The sequence below is a fragment of the Oncorhynchus gorbuscha genome, linkage group LG17, assembly GCF_021184085.1.
Source record: "Oncorhynchus gorbuscha isolate QuinsamMale2020 ecotype Even-year linkage group LG17, OgorEven_v1.0, whole genome shotgun sequence".
Classification (NCBI taxonomy): Eukaryota; Metazoa; Chordata; class Actinopteri; order Salmoniformes; family Salmonidae; genus Oncorhynchus; species Oncorhynchus gorbuscha.
Window position 1 is genome coordinate 50,302,506 of NC_060189.1, and position 27,332 is coordinate 50,329,837.

General features: G+C 44.9%; 1 protein-coding gene across 1 annotated transcript in view; it reads right to left on the minus strand.

Annotated features, from left to right (window-relative positions):
* Positions 1–7,585, minus strand: part of LOC124001747 (melatonin receptor type 1A-A) — a 54,035-nt gene extending 46,450 nt beyond the window's left edge. The window contains exon 1 of the mRNA XM_046308779.1: positions 7,096–7,585. Within this exon, the coding sequence (XP_046164735.1) occupies positions 7,096–7,279 (184 nt within the window). The 5' untranslated portion in view covers positions 7,280–7,585. The remainder of the gene's footprint in view (positions 1–7,095) is intronic.
* Between the last annotated feature and the right edge of the window lie 19,747 nt (positions 7,586–27,332).

Here is a 27,332-nt window from a genome sequence, read left to right on the forward strand (position 1 = left end):
ATGAGTCCTACGGGTCTGTAGTCATTTAGGCAGGTTGCCTTCGTGTTCTTGGGCACAGCGACTATGGTGGTCTGCTTGAAACATGTTGCTATTACAGGCTCAATCAGGGACATGTTGAAAATGTCAGTGCCAGTTGGTCCACACACGCTAGGAGCACATGTCCCGGTAATCCGTCTGGCCCCACAGCCTTGTGTATGTTGACCTGTTTAAAGGTCTTACTCATGTCGGCTACGGAGAGCGTGATCACACAGTCATCCGGAACAGCTGATGCTCTCATTCATGCCTCAGTGTTGCTTGCTTCGGAGCGAGTATAGAAGTGATTTAGCTCGTCTGGTAGACTCGTGTCACTGGACAGCTCGCGGCTGTAGTCTGTCTCGCCTTTGTAGTCTGTAATAGTTTGCAAGCCCTGCCACATATGACGAGCGTCGGAGCCGATGTAGTACGATTCAATCTTATCCCTGTATTGACGCTTTGCCTGTGTGATGGTTCATCGTAGTGCATTGCTGGTTTTCTTTTAAGCTTCCGGGTTAGAGTCCCACACCTTGAAAGCGGCAGCTCTACCCTTTAGCTCAGTGTGAATGTTGCCTGTAAATGGCTACCCGGTTGAAAGAATGCCAAGGGTGTGCAAAGCTGGCCTCTCGGGTGGCGCAGTGGTCTAAGGCACTGCATCACAGTGCTAGCTGTGCCACCAAAGATTCTTGGTTCGGGCCCAGGCTCTGTCGCAGCCGGCCGCAACCGTGAGGCCCATGGGGCGGCGCACAATTGGCCCAGCACCGTCCGGGTTAGGGAGGGTTTGGCTGGCAAGGATATCCTTGTCTCATCGTAAACTAGCGACTCGTGTGTCGGGCCGGGCGCAGTGCACGCTGACCAGGTCACCAGGTGTACAGTGTTTCCTCCAACACATTGGTGTGGCTGACTTCCGGGTTGGATGTGCATTGTGTCAAGAAGCAGTGCAGCTAGGTTGTGTTTCGGAGGACGCATGGCTCTCGACCTACGCCTCTCCCGAGTCCGTGTGGGAGTTGCAGCGATGAGACAAGACTGTAACTACTACCAATTGGAATTGGGGAGGAAAAAGGGGTTAAAAAGTGTGCAAAGCTGTCATTAAAGGCAAAGGGTGGATACTTTGAAGAAGCTCAATAAAATACATTTTGATTTGTTTAACACTTTTTGGGTTACTACATGATTCCATATGTGTTATTCCATAGTTTTGATGTCTTCACTATTATTCTACAATGTAGAAAATAGTAAAAATAAATTTAAAAAATTGGAATGAGTAGGTGTGCCCAAACTTTTGACTGGTACTGTAATACCCCATCATGACAAAGCAAAATTGTTTTTTAGAAATATTACCAAATTTCTTGAAACAAAATGGAAATATCACATTTACATAAGTAATCAGACCATTTACTCAGTACTTTTTTGAAGCACCTTTGGCTGAGATTTCAGCCTTGAGTCTTCTTGGGTATGATGCTACAAGCTTGGCACACCTGTATTTGGGGAGTTTCTCTCATTCTTCTCTGCAGATCCTCTCAAGCTCTGGCAGGTCATAGTGAAGGAAGTGTTCTCATGAGGGTAAACACAGAAAATTTTCCATTCCACATCAGAGACAGAAAAACACAATCAGAGGATATTATACTATTTTTTTTGCATGCACAAATCATTTCAAAGTAACTTTATATGCAGTTATGTGGTTATGATTGTTGCACTTGTGAGGTAACTAAGGCATCTGGGAGTGAGGTCTAATGTATTTACAGCCAGGAAAGCCATGATGCATACCCCATAAGACATGCCACCAGAGGTCTCTTCACAATCCCCAAGTCCAGAACAGGTGCACAGTACTACATAGAGACATGACTACATTGAACTCTATTCCACATCAGGTAACTGATGCAAGCAGTAAAATCAGATTTTGAAAAACAGGTAAAAATACCAGTGGTGTAAATTACTTAAGTTAAAAGACTTTAAAGTACTACTTACGTCGTTTTTGGGGGTATCTGTCTTTTACTATTTATATTTTTGACAACTTTTACTTCACTATAATGTACTCTTTACTCCATACATTTTCCGTGACACCCAAGAGTACTCGTTACATTTTGAATGCTAAGGAGGAAAAGGGTCCAATTCGCACATTATCAAGAGAACATCCCTGGTCATCTCTACTGCCTCTAATCTGGCGGACTCACTAAACACAAAAGTGTTCATTGTAAATTACATTTGAGTTTTGGAGTGTGCCCCTTGCTTATTGTAAATTTTTTCAAAAGCAAAAAAATGGTACCATCTGGTTTGCATAATATAAGGAATTTGAAGTGAAGTTTACTTTTGATGCTTATAGTATAATTAAAACCAAATACTTTTACTCAAGTAGCATTTTACTGGGCGACTTTCACTTTTACTTGAGTCATTTTCTATTAACATATATTTACTTTAAAAAATGTTTAAATGGGGAGCGGCACTTCACATTTATTTTCAGATCTCTCCAGAGATGTTGTATTGGGTACAAGTATGAGCTCTAACTGGGCCACTCAAGGATTTTCAGAGACTTCTCCCGAAGCCACTCCTGCGTTGTCTTGGCTGCGTGCTCAGTGTCGTTGTCCTGTTGGAAGGTGAACATTCACACCAGTCTGAGGTCCTGAGTGCTCTGGAGCAGGTTTTCCATCAAGGATCTCCCTGTACTTTGCTCCGTTCATCTTTCCCTTGATCCTGACTAGTTTCCCAGTCCCTGCCACTGAAAAACATCCCCAAAGCATGATGCTGCCACTACCATGCTTCACCGTAGGGATGGTGCCAAGTTTCCTCCAGCTTGGCATTCAGGCTAAAGAGTTCAATCTTGGTTTCATCAGACCAGAGAATCTTGTTTCTCATGGTCTGAGTCTCTTTAAGGGCCTTTTGGCAAACTCCGATCTGGCTGTCATGTGCCTTTTACTGAGGACTGGCTTCCGTCTGGCCACTCTACCATAAAGGCCTGTTTGGTGGAGTGCTGCAGAGATGGTTATCCTTCTGGAAGGTCCCCCCATCTCCACAGAGAAGGTCTGGAGCTCTGTCAGAGTGACCATCGGGTTCTTGGTCACCTACCTGACCAAGAACCTTCTCCCCCGATTGCTCAGTTTGGCCGGGTGGCAAGCTCTAGGAAGAGTCTTGGTGGTTCCAAACCTTCCATTTAAGAATGGGGACCTGCAAAAATGTTTTGGTACCCTTCCCCAGATATTGTGCCTCAACACAATCCTGTCTCGGAGCTCTACGGACAATTCCTTCAAACTCCTGACTTGGATTTTGCTCTGACATGCAAGGTCAAATGTGACCTTTATATAGACAGGTGTGTGCCTTTCCAAACCATGTCCAATCAATTGAATTTACCACAGGTGTACTCCAATCAAGTTGTAAACACATTTTAAGGAAGATCAACCACAACAGGATGTATCTACCTGAGCTCAATTTCGAGTTTAATAGTAAAGTATCTGAATACTTATCTAAATAAGGTTTTTCTGTTTTGTATTTATTAAAACATTTGCAAAAAAATTATAAAAACCTATTTTCACTTTGTCATTATGGGTAATTGTGTGTAGATTAATGAGGACATGTTTGTTTTCATCCATGTTAGAATTAGGCTGTAATGTAACAAAATGTTGAAAAAGTCAAGGGATCTGAAAATATTCCTGAATGCACTTTACATGTATGTCTTCAAGTTCTCTGTTGCCAAGATGTACTGTCTGTTACAACCTGAATGATGAATTGAATTGAATGACTTGCCCTCAACCACACACAACATGACAAGTAAACACTGTTGTTGTGCCTGGTGTACTACAAACATACACACAAGTGTGTGCGTGCATGTAGCGTCTATGCATAACTTTGGCACACAAACAACATTCTGCTTCTGAAAGGATGGAAAACAATGCAACATCGCTGGGTTGAGAGAGAGAGTGCTTCAGATCATAGTTCAATGTGCAGTCACACACACACACACACTCTCCTGCGGCACAGCCATTCTGTTCGCTGGCAGAGGGGCAGGCCACATGGGCAGATAGACCTAGAAAGTACAAAAGAAAAGTTTCTGTGTCAATCAATATGGCCGCCATGAGGTATACGATTTGCCAATGCAGGGTTTCTCCTTTTCTTTGGCTAGAATAGAAGGACAGGCACCATCTTTGGGAACTGGGCTGAGAAATTGCAAACGCTCCTGAAAGGCATGAACCTAAGGATACAGGGAAACCGGGTGGCTGGCCTGCTTAAGGGATGTTAGTACTCGCCAAATGCTGTTGTGGAAACAGTGTTAAGAGAGATACATCATTTTTTTCACGTGACTCACGTGAAAAAAGCCTGTGACATACGTCCATTATTGATGACATCATACAAAGCCAATTATTGTTACATTTACATTTACATTTAAGTCATTTAGCAGACGCTCTTATCCAGAGCGACTTACAAATTGTCCATTATTGATGACATCATACAAAGCCAATTATTGTTGTGTAGAAAGTTGACAAAAGACTGAATGGATATTAATGTCAATGTACTGTAAATGGTTTCATAGAGAGCAAATATTCTAACTATGGTTGGGCGGTATTTCATACCTACATACCGTTCCTGTACCATACCGGGGTATACAGTATTGCCAGCAGTGCAGACAAGGGCCGCTATTTCTTTCCAAGCATAAAAATTTAATTAAATGAATATAAAAGCAAGGCAGCGGGGATCTTAATCGAGGACAGGATTAATTGTCTCGGCTGTAACCAAGACGCTTGATCTAGCAAGTTAGCCACTTAGCCAGCAAGTTAGCAAACTAAATGCCTAGCTGGAGACCTAAACTGGAGATAATTGATTTGGCACATCTTAGATACTTAACATATTGTTAGTTTTAAGCAGTGCTACTTCAGCTACTCTGAACTGAGGAAAAAACGGCTTCATATCAATAGCCTAAAGTTGCTTCCTCGACTTGTCCCCTTTCCTTCATCTGCACTGATGTGAATGGGCAGGGCTGGACTGGACAGGTGAAGCAGTTTAATATTAGGACTTTCAAACCAGTGCAAATGAAGGACATGAGACAAGGAGTTGGCGTCACTTTAGACTGTTGAGATGCAGCCATTATTGATTCAGACGAAGGAGAAGGAACCGCGTCAGACTGTTGAGATGAACAGAGAGACTGCACTTGATAAATCAATTGAACTCTGTGCACTTACATTTAAATGAATCGGACCTCCCCTCCTCAAAGATCAATGATGTGCTCCCTCAATAAGTATCTGTTTTTGTCACAGACTGGGCAGCATAAAATGTCATCAAACTTGTAATATCACATTCAAAAAATATATATATATATATATTTTCTCTGCACCTGAAGGTATCTTTGATTCTATTTACTGTATAAACTATTAAAAGCTCATATCCAGGACACAGCGATTGTGCAATTTGGTGTATGTTTGTCAACTGGAAGTGATTACAAGGATAAATAAAGATAGAGAGGGGAGTGGGACGAGGAATTACAGGAAGTCTTTATAATAACCATATTCATCACATTAGGGGGAGGGCCTTAATTTGACTGGCACAAATCCATTTGGCTTAATTCACAAAACAAATCCTCTGCGTTTGACATTATTTCTAGGCTATGACAAACAAACGCAACTAATAACATGAAACATCAAAGAAAATACAACTAATTTGGGGGGTACAAAAATAGTGATTTAGCTAGATACGCATTCCAGTAAACGATAAAGCACTCAAATCTATCTACAATGTGGGCTCGTCTAGAATTCCAATCTGTCATTGAATGGCCAGAGCGGCACCGGAGCGCAAAGCATGTCCACTTGGTATTTGGAGAACACACCAGTCTATAATAATGTAGGACAAAATGTATATTTTCTCAACAGCCTAACTTCTATCTGGCGCACATTTTATCTGTATCTTATCAAATCACGATGTACTTCGTTTTTATGGTGTTTATATTATTGCGTTTTCTCACACAATAATGCCATAGGTTCTTATCACAGGGTTACAGCAGTACAGTACTTCGGAATATAATCACTGGAATATAATCACCCAAACAAAACGTTTAATAATCACGCCACAGTACAACACCATAACGAATTTAAGATATCCACACTACACAACATACAACATTATCCCATAAACAACATTATGCTACATTATATAATATCTGGTGTTAATGGGCTGGTCGAGACACAGCAGCCCCACTCCGATCCCAATTCATAAAACCGACGTGCGTACGTGACGCATGTTCCGTCGCCTAATCCAAATGTTCCATTGAAAAAATAAAACGGATAGTACAAGACTTTCTCATTCAACTTCCAAGTTTAGTTACATGCTATTGATAGGATGTGAAACGCAATCCCCAGCTAAACATGCCGAGGCTGTGGCGCAAATGTTTCCTAAAATACACTGCTGTCCATCCTGTAGTCTCTCTTGAGTGGCTTCGGGCAGCGCGTGTCAATCAATCCCCGCGAGTCTATTTTTCATTCTTGAAAGAGCCTCATTCGTTGACACTCTCTATTTATTATTTCATTTTTGCGAGCTCGGAGATTAAACAGAGAAGTGTTTAGTTAGACATGGTTATTCGGTCTGGTCAGAGCAACTTGCGCGTCCATAGACGGTTATAATACGAGGGCGATAATCTAACTTTCCTGACATGCCGATTTAGCCTATATAAAACCTACCGGTATATAACATACATTGTTTGGGGTATAGCATCATAAGGTATAAAATCAGGCTACCAACGTTGACATGGAATCCTCTATAACGCTCGGGTAGCTACCTCCAAATGGCACCGGGTCATTACTTTCACCGTAGCTTTAAACCCAAGCTAAATTAATTGGGTTAGACCAATGCGCTTTATTGATTTTCATCGATGTATGTAGTACGCCTATCACAATTTCTGAATCCCAAATTAGCCTACTTTTCTTGTTCATTTCGACAATTGCGCGCGAAGTGTACACAGCTTTACCCAAACGCAGGTATATTGTTGTCATATTTCGGACTCAAATGTATCAAAACAACAATGTTATGTCAATTACAACACTTTGAAACTTGTTTATAAACACAATACAATACTTTGGCTCCTCCGACCTCATGCACAATATTACTCACCTGCATTCCTTAGCTTCTTATTCCGGTAGACAGAGAATATCACCAAAAGGTTGCCCAAAATATCAACCACTATAGTGAATATGAGAAAGCACCCCAAAGTTGTAGTAACCCACGGAGGGCGATTCAGCACTTCCTCGTACGGGTCCAGCGACGACCTGTTCAGATAAGACCCATTGATAATCATTGTATATTTTGTAACTTTTCCAATTAGCGAAGTAAACGTGCCGCCCGTCCCATAAAATGTAGTCTACATTTTGGATACAGGGATGCCGTGGTATTCTCCCGTGGCTTTCCTCCTCTCCATATTGCCGGTTTATAGCTCCCGTAGACAAACTTCTATTTATCCTTCTAGCCACAATGCTCGCGTGTCAGAGTCTACACGTACATGGCTGTATGTGTACGCATCACATTGTTGGTATGTGACATTCAGAGGCAACTCCAAACCTTCCCATGTTAACGTTGTGTTATTACAGTGAGCCTGTCGTGGGTGGTGACGGGTAAATGGTAGCCTAATGCTGCCTCTCAGCGCCCGAAAGAGGGAAAAACAGTGGACGGCACGCGGCGGCACTCCTTTATTTTCCCGGGTGTTCTTTGAAGCCTGGCTGCGAGCTCTCCTTGCAATTATTGCTTCGCTTCTAGCGACTCGTTCATTTATTCATGCGTTCGTTGATCATTATTTCTGAGGAATGGTTCATATTTGATCCATTCCCACATCGATGTATTCACACTGAAAGAAGCAGATAGCATGCACCTTTTATAACATGTCGATATAGGGATGTTGACTAGCCTATGGCATTATTAAAATGATCCTGATGATTATGCCTAATATCAATTATTGGAATTGATTCCAATTACTATGATAGAGAAAGTACTATTTATTCAAATAACATATTTACAATTGTTATGGAGAGACAGAAAGATTTAGACAGATGTCGGATATGTTAGATCACAATATATAGGTCAGGATGAGAGAATATAATGGCATGTGCATCTCTCTCTCTCTCTCCCGCTCTCTCTCTCTGTGTGTATGTGTTGCAAAGCAGAATCCACATGATTACTACCACAGAATATCAAGATAAACTACAAACTCTGACATAGAAATATGAATTGCATCTCAAATGGCACCCCATGCACTAGTTCTGCTCAAGGCTCATTGAGATCTGGTCAAAAGTGGTGCACTATATGGGAATGTGCAGACTTAAAGAGACAGGTTGAGGAAATATAGTGGAACTGACTCGAAACGACAACACGCGGTTAGGTTACGTTTATTTTACCAAAGGAAACTGCGCCCCTGCGACCTATAAGTACATTTATGATGGCTTTATTCTGCACAAATGCCCACACACACGCACGTACAAGCACACACAAATGTCACCACATGGCAGGTACTTTACACTTCCACCTCCCCTTATACACACACACACACACACGCTGTTGAGGGGTTGTCACCCAAACCTCCTCTGCCATGCGAACGCAACTTTAATGTGGAGACATCCCACTAATATGTCTGCTGTGAGTATGGCAGTTCATTAAAAAGGTTGTGTGGGCTATATTCTCTCTCTCTCTCTCTCTCTAATTCTCTCTCCCCTTCTGTCTTTCATTCACTCTCTTTCCCTCCAGCTCTCCCTCTCCCCATTTTCCTTCTGTGTGTGTGTGTGCATGTGTGTGTGTGCGTGTGTGTGTGTCTCAGTGAGTGAGTCCAGATGCCGTGAGCCAGACCACCGACTCAAAATAGTCTGTCTCACAGTAGAAGGTAGGTCCATCTGTTCAAATTACCTTTATAATCAACCCAGAACATTAGCAGTTTGTGTGTTGGATTAACAATGTTAAGGGCTAATTCCAAACCCTAGGCTCTAGGCTTGGTTATTGTCAGCATATTTATCCTTTAATACAAGTAAATTAGGCTCCTAATTATCAGACTGATTACCGCTGCACTATCATTCTGGAAGAGATACAATTGAAGCCGTTTTGCCCGAGTGGTGTTGCAGAAAAACCCATTTTAAAAGTAATTTGATCATATTCAACCAGTCAGAAAACAGATGCCACAGCGCCGCATTTTGCAGAAGTAAAACCAGCACTTGTCGTCTTTGCAGAGAAAGGCACATCGAGTACCAAGACATAAACCAACTAGGTCTCACAGTCTCACGTCAGAATTAGACGTTCGTCCAACTTTCTCAAACATCAACTTTCGAAGTATATTATTGTAGTGTTTAAGGTTAAGTTTAGGCATTAGCTTAGAGTTTTTAAGGTTAGGGTTTAAGTTGAGGCGTTATCCCCAAAATCTTAAAGTTAGGCATTAACTCAGCATGGTTAAGGTAAGGGTTGAGGTTTGGGGTAGGCTTGAAAACAAATCTCAAAAACGACTTTCTATCGCTGGATTCGAACTTGCAACCTTTGGAATCAGAGGCAGATGCTTAGCAAAACGCCCTAGCAAAACCAGAACCTCATTTAAGTTAACTACGCTCACGGTTGCCCCTATTGGCCGGTTTCCACATCATCTCCCGACGTCCTTGGACATGGATGGACGTTGAATACTGACTTGCATCCTGATGACCTGGCTGCAAAAGCATTATAGCTAACACAGCTATCTACTTACTGCCTTGGCTTCAGCCAAGAAATGCCAACTGAACTGAAGCCCAATGGTGCCTGTCAACAGTGGCGCTTCGCGTTTCGCCATCAACTAAACCACCCCCATAGTTCATCAAAGGACGCTGATTGGTCCGACAAAACGGTGAGCGCACCAAGCCCACATCTTCCACCCATAGCCAGATGTAATCCGTGTTGCAAAACAGAATGTAAACCCGTAAGACTTCTGGGTGGTTATAGGAGGTTACAGGCTAGTCTCATCTCATTAAGATCAAATCTATTTAGCAAAAGCCACTTGTTCACGGTAGTAGCAGCTTCATTTAGACATCTTGTTCATAGGGCTATATAGAAACAATTTGATTAACTGATTGATTGAGCACTACTCAAGTAATTCAGTTTGGACGGGACAGGGCTTTGTCCCAAATGGCACCCTATACCCGATATAGTGCACTACTTTTGACCAGAGCCCTGAAGTGCACAAAAGGGAACAGGGCGCTGTTTGCGATGCAAACACTGTGTCTGACCCAGCACGGCTACTATATGAGGCTACTTTGTATGTCCACCATGCTTTTTTAGCTTGTCAAAAAATGTTAACATATTGCCCTGAAAGCCAATATGAAGTTAGACCCATTACCACCTGTCATAAGGTTGTAATGTGTCCATGTGTGGTAGTACAAAATATTATCCAGACTAAATTGTTAGTGAACCAGGAATAGACTTGAGTTAAGTTGAAGAGAGGGCAAAGGTCACTCCAAAAAAACATGGCCCCTGCATGATACACACACACACATAGTCAGACACGGGTTCACGTTCGCACACGCACACGTCCAGACACAGTTGTCCCAGCGTCGTCAGGGTTTGGCCGGGGTAGGACAGTCATTGGAAGTAACAATTTGTCCTTAACTGACCTGCCTCGTTAAATAAAGGTTACATTACAAATAATAAATGACCCCAGAACGCTGTGTGGTCAGAAACGTGCTTTCCCCATCCTAATGAGCATTTCCACAGGTTTCCCTCCTGCTGAACTTATCCTTCTGTGGACTGAATCCCTGTTTGTCTGATGTTTAATTGTGCGTGCATCCAAACCACCACATAGTTCATGTCAGTTCTCATTGGACATGATCCTCAGTTATCTGAACCATGAGAGGTCAGATGTGTGTGTGATGTGTGTGTGTGTGTGTGAATGTGGACATCTTCTTCCGTTCGACATCCACCTCATCCTTGTTTTGATCGGACATTCTGTAGTGGTTGCTACCGGCCTTAAGCCAGCACCCAAGGTGTCTTATTACATTCATGGTACTCTTCGACCCTCTTACAACCCTAACCCTATGTTTTACTGCTTAATCTCACGATGCACTACAGACAGAGAGAAGAAGAGAGGGGGGGAGAGATATTTACTGTTTGTTTATTTCACTTTTGTTCATCCATTCCACTTGCTTTGGCAATGTGAACATATATCTCCCATTCCAATAAAGCCCCTTGAATTGAACTGATTTGAGAGAGGGAGGCAGAGAGGGAGGAGAGCTAGAATGAGAGAGGGGAGAGAGAGAGATTCTGAGTTTTGAGACCCTTTGACAGTTTTGTGATCTGTTGAGTTTTCTATCATCCTCTCGGGTCTGATACTGGCCAACCAAACCCAAACACCCCCCCCCCCCCCCCAAACTATTTCAGACAATAGAGAATGAGTGGGGAAACCAATGCATCCAGACTTTTTAGTCCAAACAAGAATCCTAGTCACAGTGGAAGTGAATCTCACAAAGCAACCCTAAAAAAAAACAGAATCATACACATTGTCACACTCTGACCATAGTTTGCGTTGTTTGTTTCTATGTTTTGGTTTGGTCAGGGTGTGATATGAGTGGGCATTCTATGTTGTATGTCTAGTTTGTCTGTTTCTATGTGTTTGGCCTGATATGGTTCTCAATCAGAGGCAAGTGTTAGTCGTTGTCTCTGATTGGGAACCATATTTAGGTAGCCTGTTTTGTACTGTGGGGTGTGGATGATGGTTCCTGTTTCCAGTGTTCCTGTGTTGGTATTTACGTTACGGGACTGTTTCGTCTTTGTTGTCGGTTCCTTGTTTTTGTTCGTTATTTAAGTATCCCATTAAAAATGGATAATCATCACGCTGCATTATGGTCCTCCTCTCTTTCTCCCAAAGACGACGATCGTTACACACATGGTTCTGCTGCGTTACCAATCACTAATAAATCTATGGTTTGAATAAAATACAAAGGCACTGAAGTGAGCAGAGACATAAGGGAAACACACTACACACACCTCTGAATGAATGAGAGCAAGAGAGAAGGGGGGGCGAGACAGACTGTGTGTGTGTGACACAGAACAAAGACACATTTAGACCCAAGCAAATCATGAGAAAACAAAAATGTTATTACTTGACACATTGGAAAGAATTTATTAAAAAACTAGAGAACTAGAATCCTATTTGGCCCTAAACAGGGAGTACACAGTGACAGAATACCTGACCACTGAGACTGACCCAAACTTAAGGTAATATTTGAATATGTACAGAAGGCAGACCTGGCTCTCAAGATAAGACAGGCTATGTGCACAATGCCCAGAAATTAAGGTGGAAACTGAGCTGCACTTCCTAACCTCCTGCCAAATGAATGACCATATTAAAGACACATATTTCCCTCAGATTACACAGACCCACAAAGAATTTGAAAAACAAATCAAATTTTGATCAACTCGCATATCTACTGGGTGAAATACCAGAGTGTGCCATCACAGCAGCAAGATGTGTGATCTGTTGCCACAAGAAAAGGGCAACCAGTGAAGAACAAACAACATTGTAAATGTAACCTATATTTATGTTTATTTTCCCTTTTGCACTTGAACTATTTGCACATAATTTCAAACACTGCTTATAGACATAATTTGACATTTTAAATCTTATGTGAGTGTAATTGTCACTGTTAATTTCATATAGTATTTTTCACTTTTGTTCATGATATATTTCACTTGCTTTGGCAATGTTAACATGTGTTTCCAATGCCAATAAAGCCCTTAAATATAACTGAATTTAATTGAATTGGGAGAGAGAGACAGAGAGTGAGAGAGTGAGAGAGAGAGAGAGAGAGAGAGAGAGAGAGAGAGAGAGAGAGAGAGAGAGAGAGAGAGAGAGAGAGAGAGAAGGGAGAGGCTGCCTATTTCGTCAGGTCTACTCAGATTACTGCATGACTTCACTGACTTCCTAGAACAGAGAACAGATATAGGCATGACGCCACTGCCTCTGGGCCCTCTTTTATTTCCAGGGCCTCTAAATGGAAGGGACTGCTGATCTAAGATCAGGTCCCCCCTCTCCATCTAATCTCATTATCTTCCAAAAGGTAAAACTGATCCTACTCTTACTCTGGTGTAACAGTACTCTTCTGGCGTTGTGTACATCAGTCATCGACACGGAACTCCAATATGTAGCACCAATCATGTAGCTTTATTCTGATAAGAACGACACAAAATTGCACGTCATGCAATGCCCGTCTCACCATCCAACTCTGCACTCACGCACGCTGGTTTGGTGCTTGTTCACTGGGACAGTTACCAAAATAATACAATTACAATATACAATATAATATCTTTAACAATGTACCTGATAAGAACGACACAAAATTGCACATCATGCAATGCCCGTCTCACCATCCAACTCTGCACTCACGCACTGTACAAAATATGAAACCCCCCCACCAGACACAGTAAGTTGCTAGCTAATACTGGCGGGAATTCTCTACAACAAAATGCACAACAAATATTCTCCAAAAACCGCTGCATCTTATGTGTGATGTTTGAATAACATTTACGAACTATTTAATATAAATTGTGCATTTAAATCATCACTTGAGAGCATAAAATCACTTTTGACGTACGGTGCTTTGCAACCAACAACTTACCGCTGGTTTGGTGCTTGTTCACTGGGACGATTCTAACTGGAACATCCCCCCTCGTAAGCAAGCTACGCAAACCAGCCAATAAGATGCCATGTTGAGTAGGTGAAGGCAAGACAAACTCAAACCAAAAACCCATTGGCTTAACAATAAAGTGGCAAGGGGAATCACCAATATAACCCTGTTACACTCGCCCCTACTGAATTCCACTTGCCAAGAAAAATAACAAAATACAAAACGGCACTGTGCAAACATACCAGATACAGAGACACTCAACATATGTACAGAATAATCCAGAGGGAAAAAAAATGTACTACCTAATAGAGAAAACTAAAAGGTAACGCTGTGTATATCGAGGATGCAGACCCTGCTTTAAATCAGTCACTAAATATTCCAGTCCTTAGACTATTCTCCTTGAGAATTAGAGTGAAAAGCGGTTGATCAATCCCCTTAGCCCTCATAGACATGCCCTGTCACATGTTAAGTACACTCGGTGACTTTAAAACATCCAAGTAATAAAATAAACCACCATAAGAGACTTTATCATATGTCACATTACCATCCTGCAACTTCTAATTATGGTCACAATGATGTAAAAGCAAAACAAATAAAAGATGTCAATACCATTGACCCTCTATTCACATATTTTACCTTCAAGAGCTAACTTTCTGCTGATTCATAATCTCAATCAGTCTTGACACTGGTTTAAAAAGCCTTCCTGCCCTTGACCTAATATGACCCCGACTACCTTAAACTGCATAAGGGGTAACAGTGTTGTGTACTGTTGCAATAGTGTGTCCGTCAACACAGTCAGTACGTAACTGATCAGGTAAGGAATGGTCCGCGTTTGGTAGGTCAGTACGGATATCGTAAGCAGACTGGTCAATTAGCTCACTCACTACACTGTTATAGTCTCGGTCAGATTCTTGAAGACTCTCTGATCGAGGCAGACCTTCCAGTTGCAGTATATCATCCACGGAAACCAAAGGTGGAATATCCTGAGCATCCAAGGATCGCACATCACCCTCCAGGCTTGTGTCACCTGTTCCTTCAGAAGACAACTCTGACACCCACACTCTGGTTCTGTACTCAGCACCATCATCCACTGCAGTGTCCATGGCAGCTGAGACCACTAGGCTGTCATTCATGTCCTCAGACTCTGTTAATCCAGACATGTCTGTTCCCTCCTCAACAGCAGCATGGGGAAGAGGAAGAAAGTTGACTGGCATTATCAGGTTGCGATGTACCGTCTTCTCCCGTCCAGTGGAGCTGTTCTGAATCTTAAAGGTGTGACTGTCAGCATTCAATCCAGTGACAAGGTAGACAGTATCCTCCCAACGGTCAGCGAGCTTCCGCTTTCCCCGCTCCCCGTTGTTAGCCAGCAATACTCGATCCCCAATCTCCACTGGTGCTCCTCTGACTCTTCTGTCATGAAGGTCAGCATGCCTCTTCAACTGCTTTGCTGCAGATGCCTGTGCTGCATTCATGGCTTCTTTCAGATCTCTCCTCAAAGACTGAACAAACTGGTCATAGTCGACAACTTCTGGGTTCTCTATGACCGAGCCAAAGACTATGTCAACAGGCAGTCTTGGCGTCCTCCCAAACATTAGCAGTAAAGGGGCATAGCCTGTGGTCTAGTGGATTGTACAATTGTATGCAAACGTCAGGGACTTCAGCGCCTGAGGCCATCTGTGCTTTGCTCTCGTTGGCAGGGCCCGGATCATGTTTCCCAAAGTCCTATTCATCCTTTCGCAGGACCCGTTCCCCATCGGATGGTACGGCGTGGTGTGAGACTTCTGAACGCCTGCAACACTCAACAGTTTGGCTATTAAAGCGCTCTCAAAGTTGGCTCCCTGGTCTGAGTGTATACGGCGAGGCATCCCGTAGACACAGAAATAGTTGTTCCACAACTGATGAGCTACTGACTTAGCAGACTGGTTCGGACACAAGGCATGAGCTAATTTGGTAAAGTGGTCAGTAACAACGAGCACATCCAAGGATTTGTTTGAAGAATCTTCTGCAGACCAGAAGTCTATGCACACTAGTTCAAGAGGCTCAGTTGTTATTATGCTCTCAAGAGGAGCTCTTGCTTCCGGATCAGGAGTCTTGCTCACCACGCATCTCCTGCAGCACTTCACATAGGCTTTTACCTCCCTCTCCAGGCCATGCCAGAAGAACCTCTGTCTTGTCAGGTAGACTGTTCTCTGTTGGCCCTGGTGGCCAGCTTCATCATGGACACCCTTCAACACCATTGCTTTCATGGAGGCTGGAACCACATACAGATACATTTTCCTCTTTGTAACCACATTCTTCGAAACATTATACAGTACACCCATCTTCATGGTCAACTTGTCCCAACTTCTGAGAAGACCCAAAACCTCAACACTCTCATGGGCACGCTCTTTCCGGGATGGTCTTCTCCCCCTCTCAACAAAGAAGATGACTTTGCTGATCACATTGTCATCACGCTGCTTACTCATCAGTAGGTCGTGTGGCAGAACATCGACATCGGTCTGCTCTGATGGCATAACAGCCTGTGGGAGCTGTGGCAACAGCAGTGCATGTGAGCCCACTTCACCCACCCAGCACCTATGTGAATGAAGAACAGCTGCAACTTCATGTCTTGATAAAGCACCAGATGGGGGGTCAACAGTAGCCTGACAGCTAATGACCACTTCGTTGGAGTCAGAGGCTTTGTCAAAGGGGTGGCTGGACCAGCGAAACACATCTTGCACTCTGTCTGTGCGCACAGCGTCGGCTTCAGCTAGTAAGGTCTCGTACGGGACCCTTGTCAGGCGATGGAGTGCACTGGGTCGTACGAAGGGCTCTCTGCTCAAAGCATCTGCAACCACATTCATTTTTCCAGGGATGTATTTAATGTCAAACTCGTACGGTGCCAGCTTGGCGACCCATCTCTGTTCAGAAGCATCAAGCTTTGCTTTGGTCAGAATATATGTCAAGGGATTATTATCCGTTCATACCGTGAACTGCTGTCCCCGTAGCCAGTGGTGGAACTTGTCACAGATAGCCCATTTCATGGCAAAGAACTCAAGCCTGTGCGCAGGATACCTTGACTGTGCATAACTGAGGGACTTGCTCGCGAAGGCTATAGGTCTCGCTGTAGCTCCCGGTTCCTGCACCTGAGATAGCACAGCACCTAAGCCATTGCTGGATGCATCCACCGAGAGTAGAAAGGGTTTTTCGAAGTTGGGGTGGGCCAACAAAACCTGGTCCAGCAAGGCTTGCTTTAGCTGGAATAAGGCCTGTCTGCATTCTGTTGTCCAGTCGGCAGCCGTCAACTTCCTGACAGGTGAGCTTCGCTTCTTTTTCCAGCGTGGAGCCTTGTGTCCAGTAGTCAATCCAAAGAGAGGCTTTGCAATGGTCGAGCAACCTTCAATGAATTGTTGATAATACACCACCATCCCAAGGAATGACCTCAATTTCTTCTGAGATGGAATGTCAGTGCCATCTTTCATCAGATCAGCTTCTGTTACTCCTGTAATGGCCCTCACCTTCTCAGGGTCTGTAGCTACACCATCCGCACTAATGATATGCCCCAGAAACTTCACAGACCTCTGCAGAAAGTTACACTTTTTTGGCGCCAACTTCGGGTTGTGAGCCTTGAGACGCTCAAAAACCATTTCCAGGCGCTGTATAGCCAGATCTTCAGTGGGCGCATAGACCAAGACATCGTCAAGGTAACACAGCAGGCTAAGAAAGTTCTGATCCCCAAAGATGTTTAGCATCATCCTCATAAAGGTCGCCGGACTATTACATAACCCCTGTGGCATTCGATTCTATTCGTACAATCCAAATGGGGACGTAAAAGCTGTGAATCTCCGGTCATCCTCATGCACTTCCACATTATAGTAGCCAGAGGTAAGGTCCATTGTCGAGAAAAAGGCATTTCCACCTAACGCAGCCAGCGCGTCAGCCTGGTGAGGGAGTGGGTGGGCGTCTTTGATGGTGCGAGCATTGAACAAACGAAAAATCAGTACAGAGTCTCAGGTCTCCAGACTTCTTCCATACAAGGACAAGGGGAGAGGCGAACTCACTACTAGACTTCCTTATGATATCACGTTCTTCCATCACATTCAATGCTTGTTTGAGCTTCTCATAATTATTTGGTGAAAGGCGTCGGTAGGGCATCCGAAAGGGTTTCTCATCACTCAGTTGAATGCGGTGAAGACATCCGGAAGCTTTTCCACAATCCAACTTGTGCCTGGAAAAAATAGACTCAGCTATGAGCTGGATGAGTTTCTTCTTACCGGCAGGAGACGCTTGACAGGAGGAGACATCAATATCAGTCAAACCTAAGTCACGTAAGACCTCAGGATCACTTGAACTGTCAGGTCCGTCAGTGTCGTGAAGTTGGCTGGAACCGTCAGTCAGTGTCAAGTCATCTTGGCAGTCAGTGATTATATCAGCCGTTCTCTGCACTTGCTGCTGTAAAGCTGCTGATGAACCATCATTCACACCCGAACAGTAAAAGTCCTCTAGAGCCATGCAAGGAAAGACATCGGCTAGAGTGGCGTTTCGTCTCAATGTCACTTTCTTCTGAGAAGGGTTTATCACTCTAACAGGGAGCCACCCATCCCCCCGCAATAGAGCTACTGTCCTCCCTACTAGTATTGACCTTGGTGTTGACCTTGAACTGCTGGGCTCAATGACAACAGCACTGCCAGCTTATAGATTGTTTGATAGAGTGTTTCGTAGTCTGCCCCAGACTAAGTGCTCCTGCATAGGCTCTAGAGTCACAGCCCCTTTTAGTCTCACAGTTCCAACTTTGTCAGGTACTTCACTGTCTCTCCATCTCTCCACATTAGCCATCATCTCGATTAGCTTGCTCTCCTCACCCCCGTCACACACAGGAGTGTAAACCCTCTTCCAGAGACCTCCATCCGTCTTCAGGGGGCGAATCAAGTGCTTTAGGAGATTGCTGCCCAAGATGAGGTCATCACTCTGGCCTTCAACCACCAGTGTAGGCACAGCAACTCTACATCCGTACACCTCCATCTCCAGCTCACATACTCCCAAAGGCCTCGTCTTCAACCCACCACAACCAACCAAGACTACCTCTGTAGGACTCAATGATGGACTTTTCAACACTCCTGCATGCAGCAGTTCAGGTAAGACCCTAGAGCTCAAGGTACAAGCCATGGACCCACTGTCAAGCATAGCTCTCACTTCCACTTCTCCTCCTATTAACACATTGGCATAGAATAAATCATCATACGGGGAAAGTCTCTGTGTGTTCTGCATTATGATACTCTTCTCAGTCTCCATTTCGTCACAAACACTTTTATATACAGACTCCAAATCAACAGCTCTCACTGATGGGGATTCTACAGAAGGCCCAACACTCTCCCCTTCTACATGCAGGCCTACTAGTTTTCCGGAAGCTGAGCAGTGATTACTGTAGGGACTCCACTAGCTGTGCTCAGAGCTGCGGCCTTGGGGCACTGAGAGCGTGCGTGGCCAGCTACATGACAAAGAAAGCAGAGGTGATTGGTCTTGCAGTGAAAGTAAGTATCATGTCCAGCATCCCCGCACATGTTACATGGCCCATTAGACTTCACTTTGCTCCTATTCCCTTTTTGGAACTTATGGTCAGACTGTTGTGGCCTCTGCTCCAGCACACGCTCCAGCATGGCAAGGATACGTTCCATGGGCTCAGCTGAGCCCTGAATAGTCTGGTCTGGGTAAGGCAACGTATTGGGTACTTCCATGTGGGACCTCACAGCAGGCATGGTAATCGGCATGACAGCACCAACTTCCTGCTTCATTGTTGCGATGGCTGGGGTCACCTTAGATAAGTAAGAGTACCTCCGCTCCCTCCTGTATTCATCCAGCCTCTCATGAACATCTGCAGCGGTCCATTGCTGTAATGGCTTGCACTTAAAGATAAGGGACAGTTCAGCGTTAGGGCAATGTCTGATGAACATGACTGTGAGCTCACGAGATGGGTCTTCAACACTTTTTTTTCTGTCTCTTTAGACAATCTTCTGCAACCTCCATAGCCCTGTTCAGTCTGAGCCAATATTCAAATGGTTGTTCATCAGTCAGAGGTAATGTGGCATAAAAGTCAGCAAGGGGCATGCTTGAAGAAACAGTGTCACTAAAATGTTGTTTCAGTATGTCAAAGATGGGACTCGGGCCTTTAGATAAATCAATGGAGGGATCGCTGCGTATGCCAACTTTAACAACATCGCGGGCCCTTCCCATAAGCCTGCCCATAACCTCAACTGCTTGGTCCATCACAGACACGCCCCTCTTACGCATGTAAACCATTACCATATCCTCCCACTCATGCACTGTGCACTTTTCAGAGCCATCCCCCCGAAAATAAACCGGTTCCCTGATATCAGACTTCAATACCAGGTTCAGGCCTGACACATCCATACCCCTCGAGCTGCATACACTCCCCATAACATTGTCCCCAACATGTCCAACAATTGCCTTTGACTCCAAACAGGAGGCAATGTTCTCCCCAATGGAATGACCAATCTGCTTTACTATGTCTGCTATGAAATCCATGGAGACCTCCCCACTCCCTGTATTTGGCAAAACTCTTTCATACACATCCTGGTGCGTGTCCATGGATAAACTATCATCAAAACCCTCCAGTTTGGGCATAGGTGTAGAAGTAACTGGAATTTTGGCTGAAACCCTACCCACAGATGGTGACAGATTAAATGACAGGAAACCCCTACCTCTCCCAACACCTTCCATTTTAACAATGGGAAATCAACACCCTAATGAAAATGTAAACAGCAAAACATGTATATATATATATCACCTAAATCTCACCTATATCTAGTACACTGGTAAAACTCACCCTACTTATATCAGATATACATCAGAATTGCAAATAAACAAGTAACACAAAAGTTATCCTTTGTCTGTGAAGAGCCTCAGCCAGAGAAATCATCAATTGCAATAATAAAACGTTCTAGTGGCGCCATCTTGTGGCGAAATGCGATATCGCCAAACTGCACCAGCAACGTCTTATCTGATTCTTCAACAGCAACCACGGCGAATTTCTGGGATGGAAATCCAGCGAAGGATGATCCGATCCAGAAGAACAGTCACGGCACCACTGTAACAGTACTCTTCTGGCGTTGTGTACATCAGTCATCGACACGGAACTCCAATATGTAGCACCAATCATGTAGCTTTATTCTGATAAGAACGACACAAAATTGCACGTCATGCAATGCCCGTCTCACCATCCAACTCTGCACTCACGCACGCTGGTTTGGTGCTTGTTCACTGGGACAGTTACCAAAATAATACCATTACAATATACAATATAATATCTTTAACAATGTACCTGATAAGAACGACACAAAATTGCACGTCATGCAATGCCCGTCTCACCATCCAACTCTGCACTCACGCACTGTACAAAATATGAACCCCCCCCACCAGACACAGTAAGTTGCTAGCTAATACTGGCGGGAATTCTCTACAACAAAATGCACAACAAATATTCTCCAAAAACCGCTGCATCTTATGTGTAATGTTTGAATAACATTTACAAACTATTTGATATAAATTGTGCTTTTAAATCATCACTTGAGAGCATAAAATCACTTTTGACGTACGGTGCTTTGCAACCAACAACTTACCGCTGGTTTGGTGCTTGTTCACTGGGACGATTCTAACTGGAACATCCCCCCTCGTAAGCAAGCTACGCAAACCAGCCAATAAGATGCCATGGTGAGTAGGTGAAGGCAAGACAAACTCAAACCAAAAACCCATTGGCTTAACAATAAAGTGGCAAGGGGAATCAGAGAGAGAGGGGAGGGTGAAAGAGGTGGATAGAGAGAGAGAGAGAGAGAGAGAGAGAGAGAGAGAGAGAGAGAGAGAGAGAGAGAGAGAGAGAGAGAGAGAGAGAGAGAGAGAGAGAGAGAGAGAGAGAGAGAGAGAGAGAGAGAGACCGGAGAGAGAGAGAGACCGGAGAGAGAGAGAGAGAGATGAAGGGAGACATGAAAGAGAGATGTGCATATAGGGACGCAGAGAGAGAGGGGAGGCTGAAAGAGGTGGATAGAGAGAGAGACCGGAGAGAGAGAGAGACCGGAGAGAGAGAAACCGGAGAGAGAGAGAGAGCGAGAGACCGGAGAGAGAGAGAGAGACCGGAGAGAGAGAGACCGGGGAGAGAGAGAGACCGGAGAGAGAGAGAGAGAGAGAGAGACCGAGAGAGAGAGAGAGAGAGAGAGACCGAGAGAGAGAGAGAGAGAGAGAGAGAGAGAGAGAGAGAGAGAGAGAGAGAGAGAGAGAGAGAGAGAGAGAGAGAGAGAGAGAGAGAGAGAGAGAGAGAGAGAGAGAGAGCGAGAGACCGGAGAGAGAGAGAGAGAGACCGAGAGACCGAGAGAGAGAGAGAGAGAGAGAGAGAGAGAGAGAGAGAGAGAGAGAGAGAGAGAGAGAGAGAGAGAGAGAGAGAGAGAGACTGGAGAGAGAGAGAGAGAGAGAGAGAGACCGGAGAGAGAGAGAGACCGGAGAGAGAGAGACCGGAGAGAGAGAGAGAGAGAGAGAGAGAGAGAGAGAGAGAGAGAGAGAGAGAGAGAGAGAGAGAGAGAGAGAGAGAGAGAGACCGGAGAGAGAGAGTTCTTGGACAGGAAGGATATGGAAGCTAGACAGGCACAAGAGAGTCATAGCTCTGGGGTTAGGTGTCAGAGGGGGCAAACAGGTGTCGGGCCCCAAAAAGACTAACGAAAAAAGACATGTACATTTACCAACTTTAACAAATATTTATCATCTTATATATCTGAAAGGAAAAATTTAACATTCAATAAGCCGATTCAGTATCTGTCCAGTCACATGGTCCATCTGGTTTCAAAGATTTAAAAAAATATTTTCTTGAATGTAAATGTACTTTTTGCTTGGGAAATATGAGTTGGTAAAGAGTTCCATTCAGTGATAACTCTGAACAGTGCCTTCGGGAAATATTCGCACCCTTTGACTTTTTCCACATTTTGTTACGTTTCAGCCTTATTCTAAAATTGATTCAATACCCCATAATGACAAAGTGAAAATCGTTTTTTAGAATTCTTTGCAAATGTATTAAAAAAACAAAAACTGAAGTACCTTATTTACATAAGTATTCAGACACTTTGCTATGAGCCTTGAAATTGAGCTCAGGTGCATCCTGTTTTCATTGATCATCCTTGAGATGTTTCTACAACTTGATTGGAGTCCACATGTGGTAAATTCAATTTGATTGGACATGATTTGGAAAGGCACACACCTGTCTATATAATGTCCCACAGTTGACAGTGCATGTCAGAGCAAAAAAACAAGTCATGAGGTCAAAGGAATTGTCTGTAGATCTCTGAGACAGGATTGTGTCGAGGCACAGATCTGGGGAAGGGTCCCAAAAAACGTATGCAGAATCCTTCCTAAATGGAAAACGTTTGGAACCACCAAGACTCTTCCTAGAGCTTTTTCAGCAGCAGGGACTCGGAGACTAGTCAGAATCGAGGCAAAGATGAACAGAGCACAGAGAGATCCTTGATGAAAACCTGCTTCAGAGCGCTCGGGACCTCAGACTGGGGCGAAGGTTCCCCTTCCAACAGGACAACGACCCTAAGCCCATAGGCAAGACGATGCAGGAGTGGGCTTCAGGACACGTTTCTGAATGTCATTGAGAGGCCTAGTCAAAGCCCAGACTTGAACCCGATCTAACATCTCTGGAGAGCCTTGAAAATAGCTGTGTTGAAATGCTCGCCATCCAATCTGACAGAACTTGAGAGGATCTGTAGAGATGAACGGGAGAAACTTTTCCCAGTGCAGATGTGGCAGGCTTGTAGCGTCATAATCCAAGAACACTTTTGAGGTGTAATCGCTGCCAAAGGTGCTTCAACAAAGTACTGAGTAAAGGGTCTCAATACGTATGTAAATGTCATATTTCATATTTAAAAAATGTATGAGGGGGGGACAATTTAATCCATTTTAGAATAAGGAGTCTGAATACTTTCTGAAAGCAATGTGTATAACTGTTAATTTGAGAAGATGTGTCCTTGGTCCGTAGGAGCAATATAAAATGGGGTCACGGAGGGGGTGATGGAGGGTGTGATGGAGGGAATGATGAAGAGCGTAATGGAGGGGGTGATGAAGAGGGTGATGAGGGTAATGGTGGGGGGATGGAGGGGTGATGGAGGGGTGATGAAGGGGAGATGGAGGGGTGAGGAAGGGAGTGATAGAGGGGTGATAAAGAGGGAAATGGAGGTGTGATGAAGGGAGTAATGAAGGGGTGATGAAGGGAGTGATGAAGAGGGTAATGGAGGTGTGATGAAGGGAGTAATGAAGAGGTGATGAAGGGGGTGATGAAGAGGGTAATGGAGGGGTGAGGAAGGGAGTAATGAAGAGAATGACGAAGGGGTGATGAAGGGAGTGATGAAGAGGGTAATGGAGGGGTGAGGAAGGGAGTAATGAAGGGGTGATGGAGGGGTGTTGAAGGGAGTGATGGAGGGGTGATGAAGGGAGTGATGAAGAGGGTAATGGAGAGGTGATGAAAGTAGTAAGGAAGAGGGTAATGGAGAGGTGATGAAGGTAGTAATGAAGGGGTGATGAAGGGAGTAATGGAGGGGTGATGAAGGCAGTGATGAAGAGGGTAATGGAGGGGGTGATGAAGGGAGTAATGAAGGGGTGATGGAGGGGTGTTGAAGGGAGTGATGGAGGGGTGATGAAGGGAGTGATGGAGGGGTGATGAAGGGAGTGATGAAGAGGGTAATGGAGAGTGATGATAGTAAGGAAGAGGGTAATGGAGAGGTGATGAAGGGGTGATGAAGAGGGGTGATGGAGGGGTGATGATGGTGATGAAGGGAGGAAGAGGGTAATGGAGAGGTGATGAAGGTAGTAAGGAAGATGGAGGGGTGATGAAGAAGAGGGTGGGGAGTAATGGATGGAGGGAGTGATGAAGTTGGAGTGATGGAGGGGTGATGAAGGGAGTGATGAAGAGGGTAATGGAGAGGTGATGAAGGTAGTAAGGAAGAGGGTAATGGAGAGGTGATGAAGGTAGTAATGAAGAGGGTAATGGAGGGGTGAGGAGGGAGTGATGAAGGGGTGATGAAGGGAGTAATGGAAGGGGTGATGAAGGGAGTAATGGATGAAGATGGGTAATGGATGGGGGTGATGAAGGGGGAGTGATGAAGGGGTGATGGAGGGGGTGATGAAGGGAGTGATGAAGGGGTGATGGAAGGGATGATAAGGGAGGGTGATGGAGGGGTGATGAAGGGGTGATGAAGGGAGTAATGGAGAGGTGATGAAGGGAGATGGAGGGGTGATGAAGGAAGTGATGGAGGGGTGATGAAGGGAGTGATGAAGAGGGTAATGGAGAGGTGATGAAGGTAGTAAGGAAGAGGGTAATGGAGAGGTGATGAAGGTAGTAAGGAAGAGGGTAATGGAGGGGTGAGGAAGGGAGTAATGAAGGGGTGATGAAGGGAGTAATGGAGGGGTGATGAAGGGAGTAATGGAGGGGTGTTGAAGGAAGTGATGGAGGGGTGATGAAGGGAGTGATGAAGAGGGTAATGGAGAGGTGATGATGGTAGTAAGGAAGAGGATAATGGAGAGGTGATGAAGGGAGTGATAGAGGGGTGATGAAGGGAGTGATGGAGGGGTGATGAAGGGGTGAGGAAGGGAGTAATGAAGGGGTGATGAAGGGAGTAATGGAGGGGTGATGAAGGGAGTAATGGAGGGGTGATGAAGGGAGTAATGAAGGGGTGATGGAGGGGTGTTGAAGGGAGTGTTGGAGGGGTGATGAAGGGAGTGTTGGAGGGGTGATGAAGGGAGTGATGAAGAGGGTAATGGAGAGGTGATGAAGGTAGTAAGGAAGAGGGTAATGGAGAGGTGATGAAGGTAGTAAGGAAGAGGGTAATGGAGGGGTGAGGAAGGGAGTAATGAAGAGGGTGATGAAGGGAGTGATGAAGAAGGGTAATGGAGGGGTGATGAAGGGAGTAATGAAGGGTGATGGAGGGGTGATGAAGGGGTAATGGAGGGTGATGAAGGGGGAGTGATGAAGAGGGTAATGGAGGGGTGTTGAAGGAAGTGATGGAGGGGTGATGAAGGGTGTTGAAAGGATGAAGAGGGTAATGGAGAGGTGATGATGGTAGTAAGGAAGAGGGTAATGGAGAGGTGATGAAGGGAGTGATAGAGTGGTGATGAAGGGAGTGATGGAGGGGTGATGAAGGGAGTGATGAAGAGGGTAATGGAGAGGTGATGAAGGTAGTAAGGAAGAGGGTAATGGAGAGGTGATGAAGGTAGTAAGGAAGAGGGTAATGGAGGGGTGAGGAAGGGAGTAATGAAGAGGGTGATGAAGGGAGTGATGAAGAGGGTAATGGAGGGGTGAGGAAGGGAGGGTAATGAAGGGGTGATGAAGGGAGTAATGTAGGCAGTGATGAAGGGAGTAATGGAGGGGTGATGAAGGGGGGAGTAATGAAGGGGTGATGGAGGGGTGTTGAAGGGAGTGTTGGAGGTGATGATGAAGGGGAGTGGATGGAGGGGTGATGAAGGGAGTGAGGGAGTGATGAAGAGGGTAATGGAGAGGTGATGAAAGTAGTAAGGAAGAGGGTAATGAAGAGGTGATGAAGGTAGTAAGGAAGAGGGTAATGGAGGGGTGAGGAAGGGAGTAATGAAGAGGGTAATGGATGGGTGAGGAAGGGAGTAATGAAGGATGGATGAAGGGAGTAATGGAGGGGTGATGAAGGGGTGATGAAGAGGGTAATGGAGGGGGTGATGAAGGGAGTAATGAAGGGAATGATGAAGGGGTGATGAAGGGAGTGATGAAGAGGGTAATGGAGGGGTGAGGAAGGGAGTAATGAAGAGGGTGATGAAGGGAGTGATGAAGAGGGTAATGGAGGGGTGAGGAAGGGAGTAATGAAGGGGTGATGAAGGGAGTAATGGAGGGGTGATGAAGGGAGTAATGGAGGGGTGATGAAGGGAGTAATGAAGGGGTGATGGAGGGGTGTTGAAGAGAGTGTTGGAGGGGTGATGAAGGGAGTGATGGAGGGGTGATGAAGGGAGTGATGAAGAGGGTAATGGAGAGGTGATGAAGGTAGTAAGGAAGAGGGTAATGGAGAGGTGATGAAGGTAGTAAGGAAGAGGGTAATGGAGGGGTGAGGAAGGGAGTAATGAAGAGGGTGATGAAGGGAGTGATGAAGAGGGTAATGGAGGGGTGAGGAAGGGAGTAATGAAGGGGTGATGAAGGGAGTAATGGAGGGGTGATGAAGGGAGTAATGGAGGGGTGTTGAAGGAAGTGATGGAGGGGTGATGAAGGGAGTGATGAAGAGGGTAATGGAGAGGTGATGAATGTAGTAAGGAAGAGGGTAATGGAGAGGTGATGAAGGGAGTAAGGAAGAGGGTAATGGAGAGATGATGAAGAGGGTAATGGAGAGGTGATGAAGGTAGTAAGGAAGAGGGTAATGGAGATGTGATGAAGGGAGTAAGGAAGAAGGTAATGGAGAGGTGATGAAATGGGGGTGGTGGAGGGGTGATGGAGGGGGTGATGGAGGGAGTGGTGAAGGGGGTGATGGAGGGGTGTTGAAGGGAGTGCTGGAGGGGTGATGGAAGGAGTGATGAAGGGGTGATGGAGGGGTGATGAAGGGGTGATGAAGGGAGTGATAGAGGGGTGATGAAGGGAGTAATGAAGAGGGTAATGGAGAGGTGATGGAGTAATGAAGAGGGTAATGGAGAGGTGATGAAGGGAGTGACGGAGGGGTGATGAAGGGAGTGATGGAGAGGTGATGAATT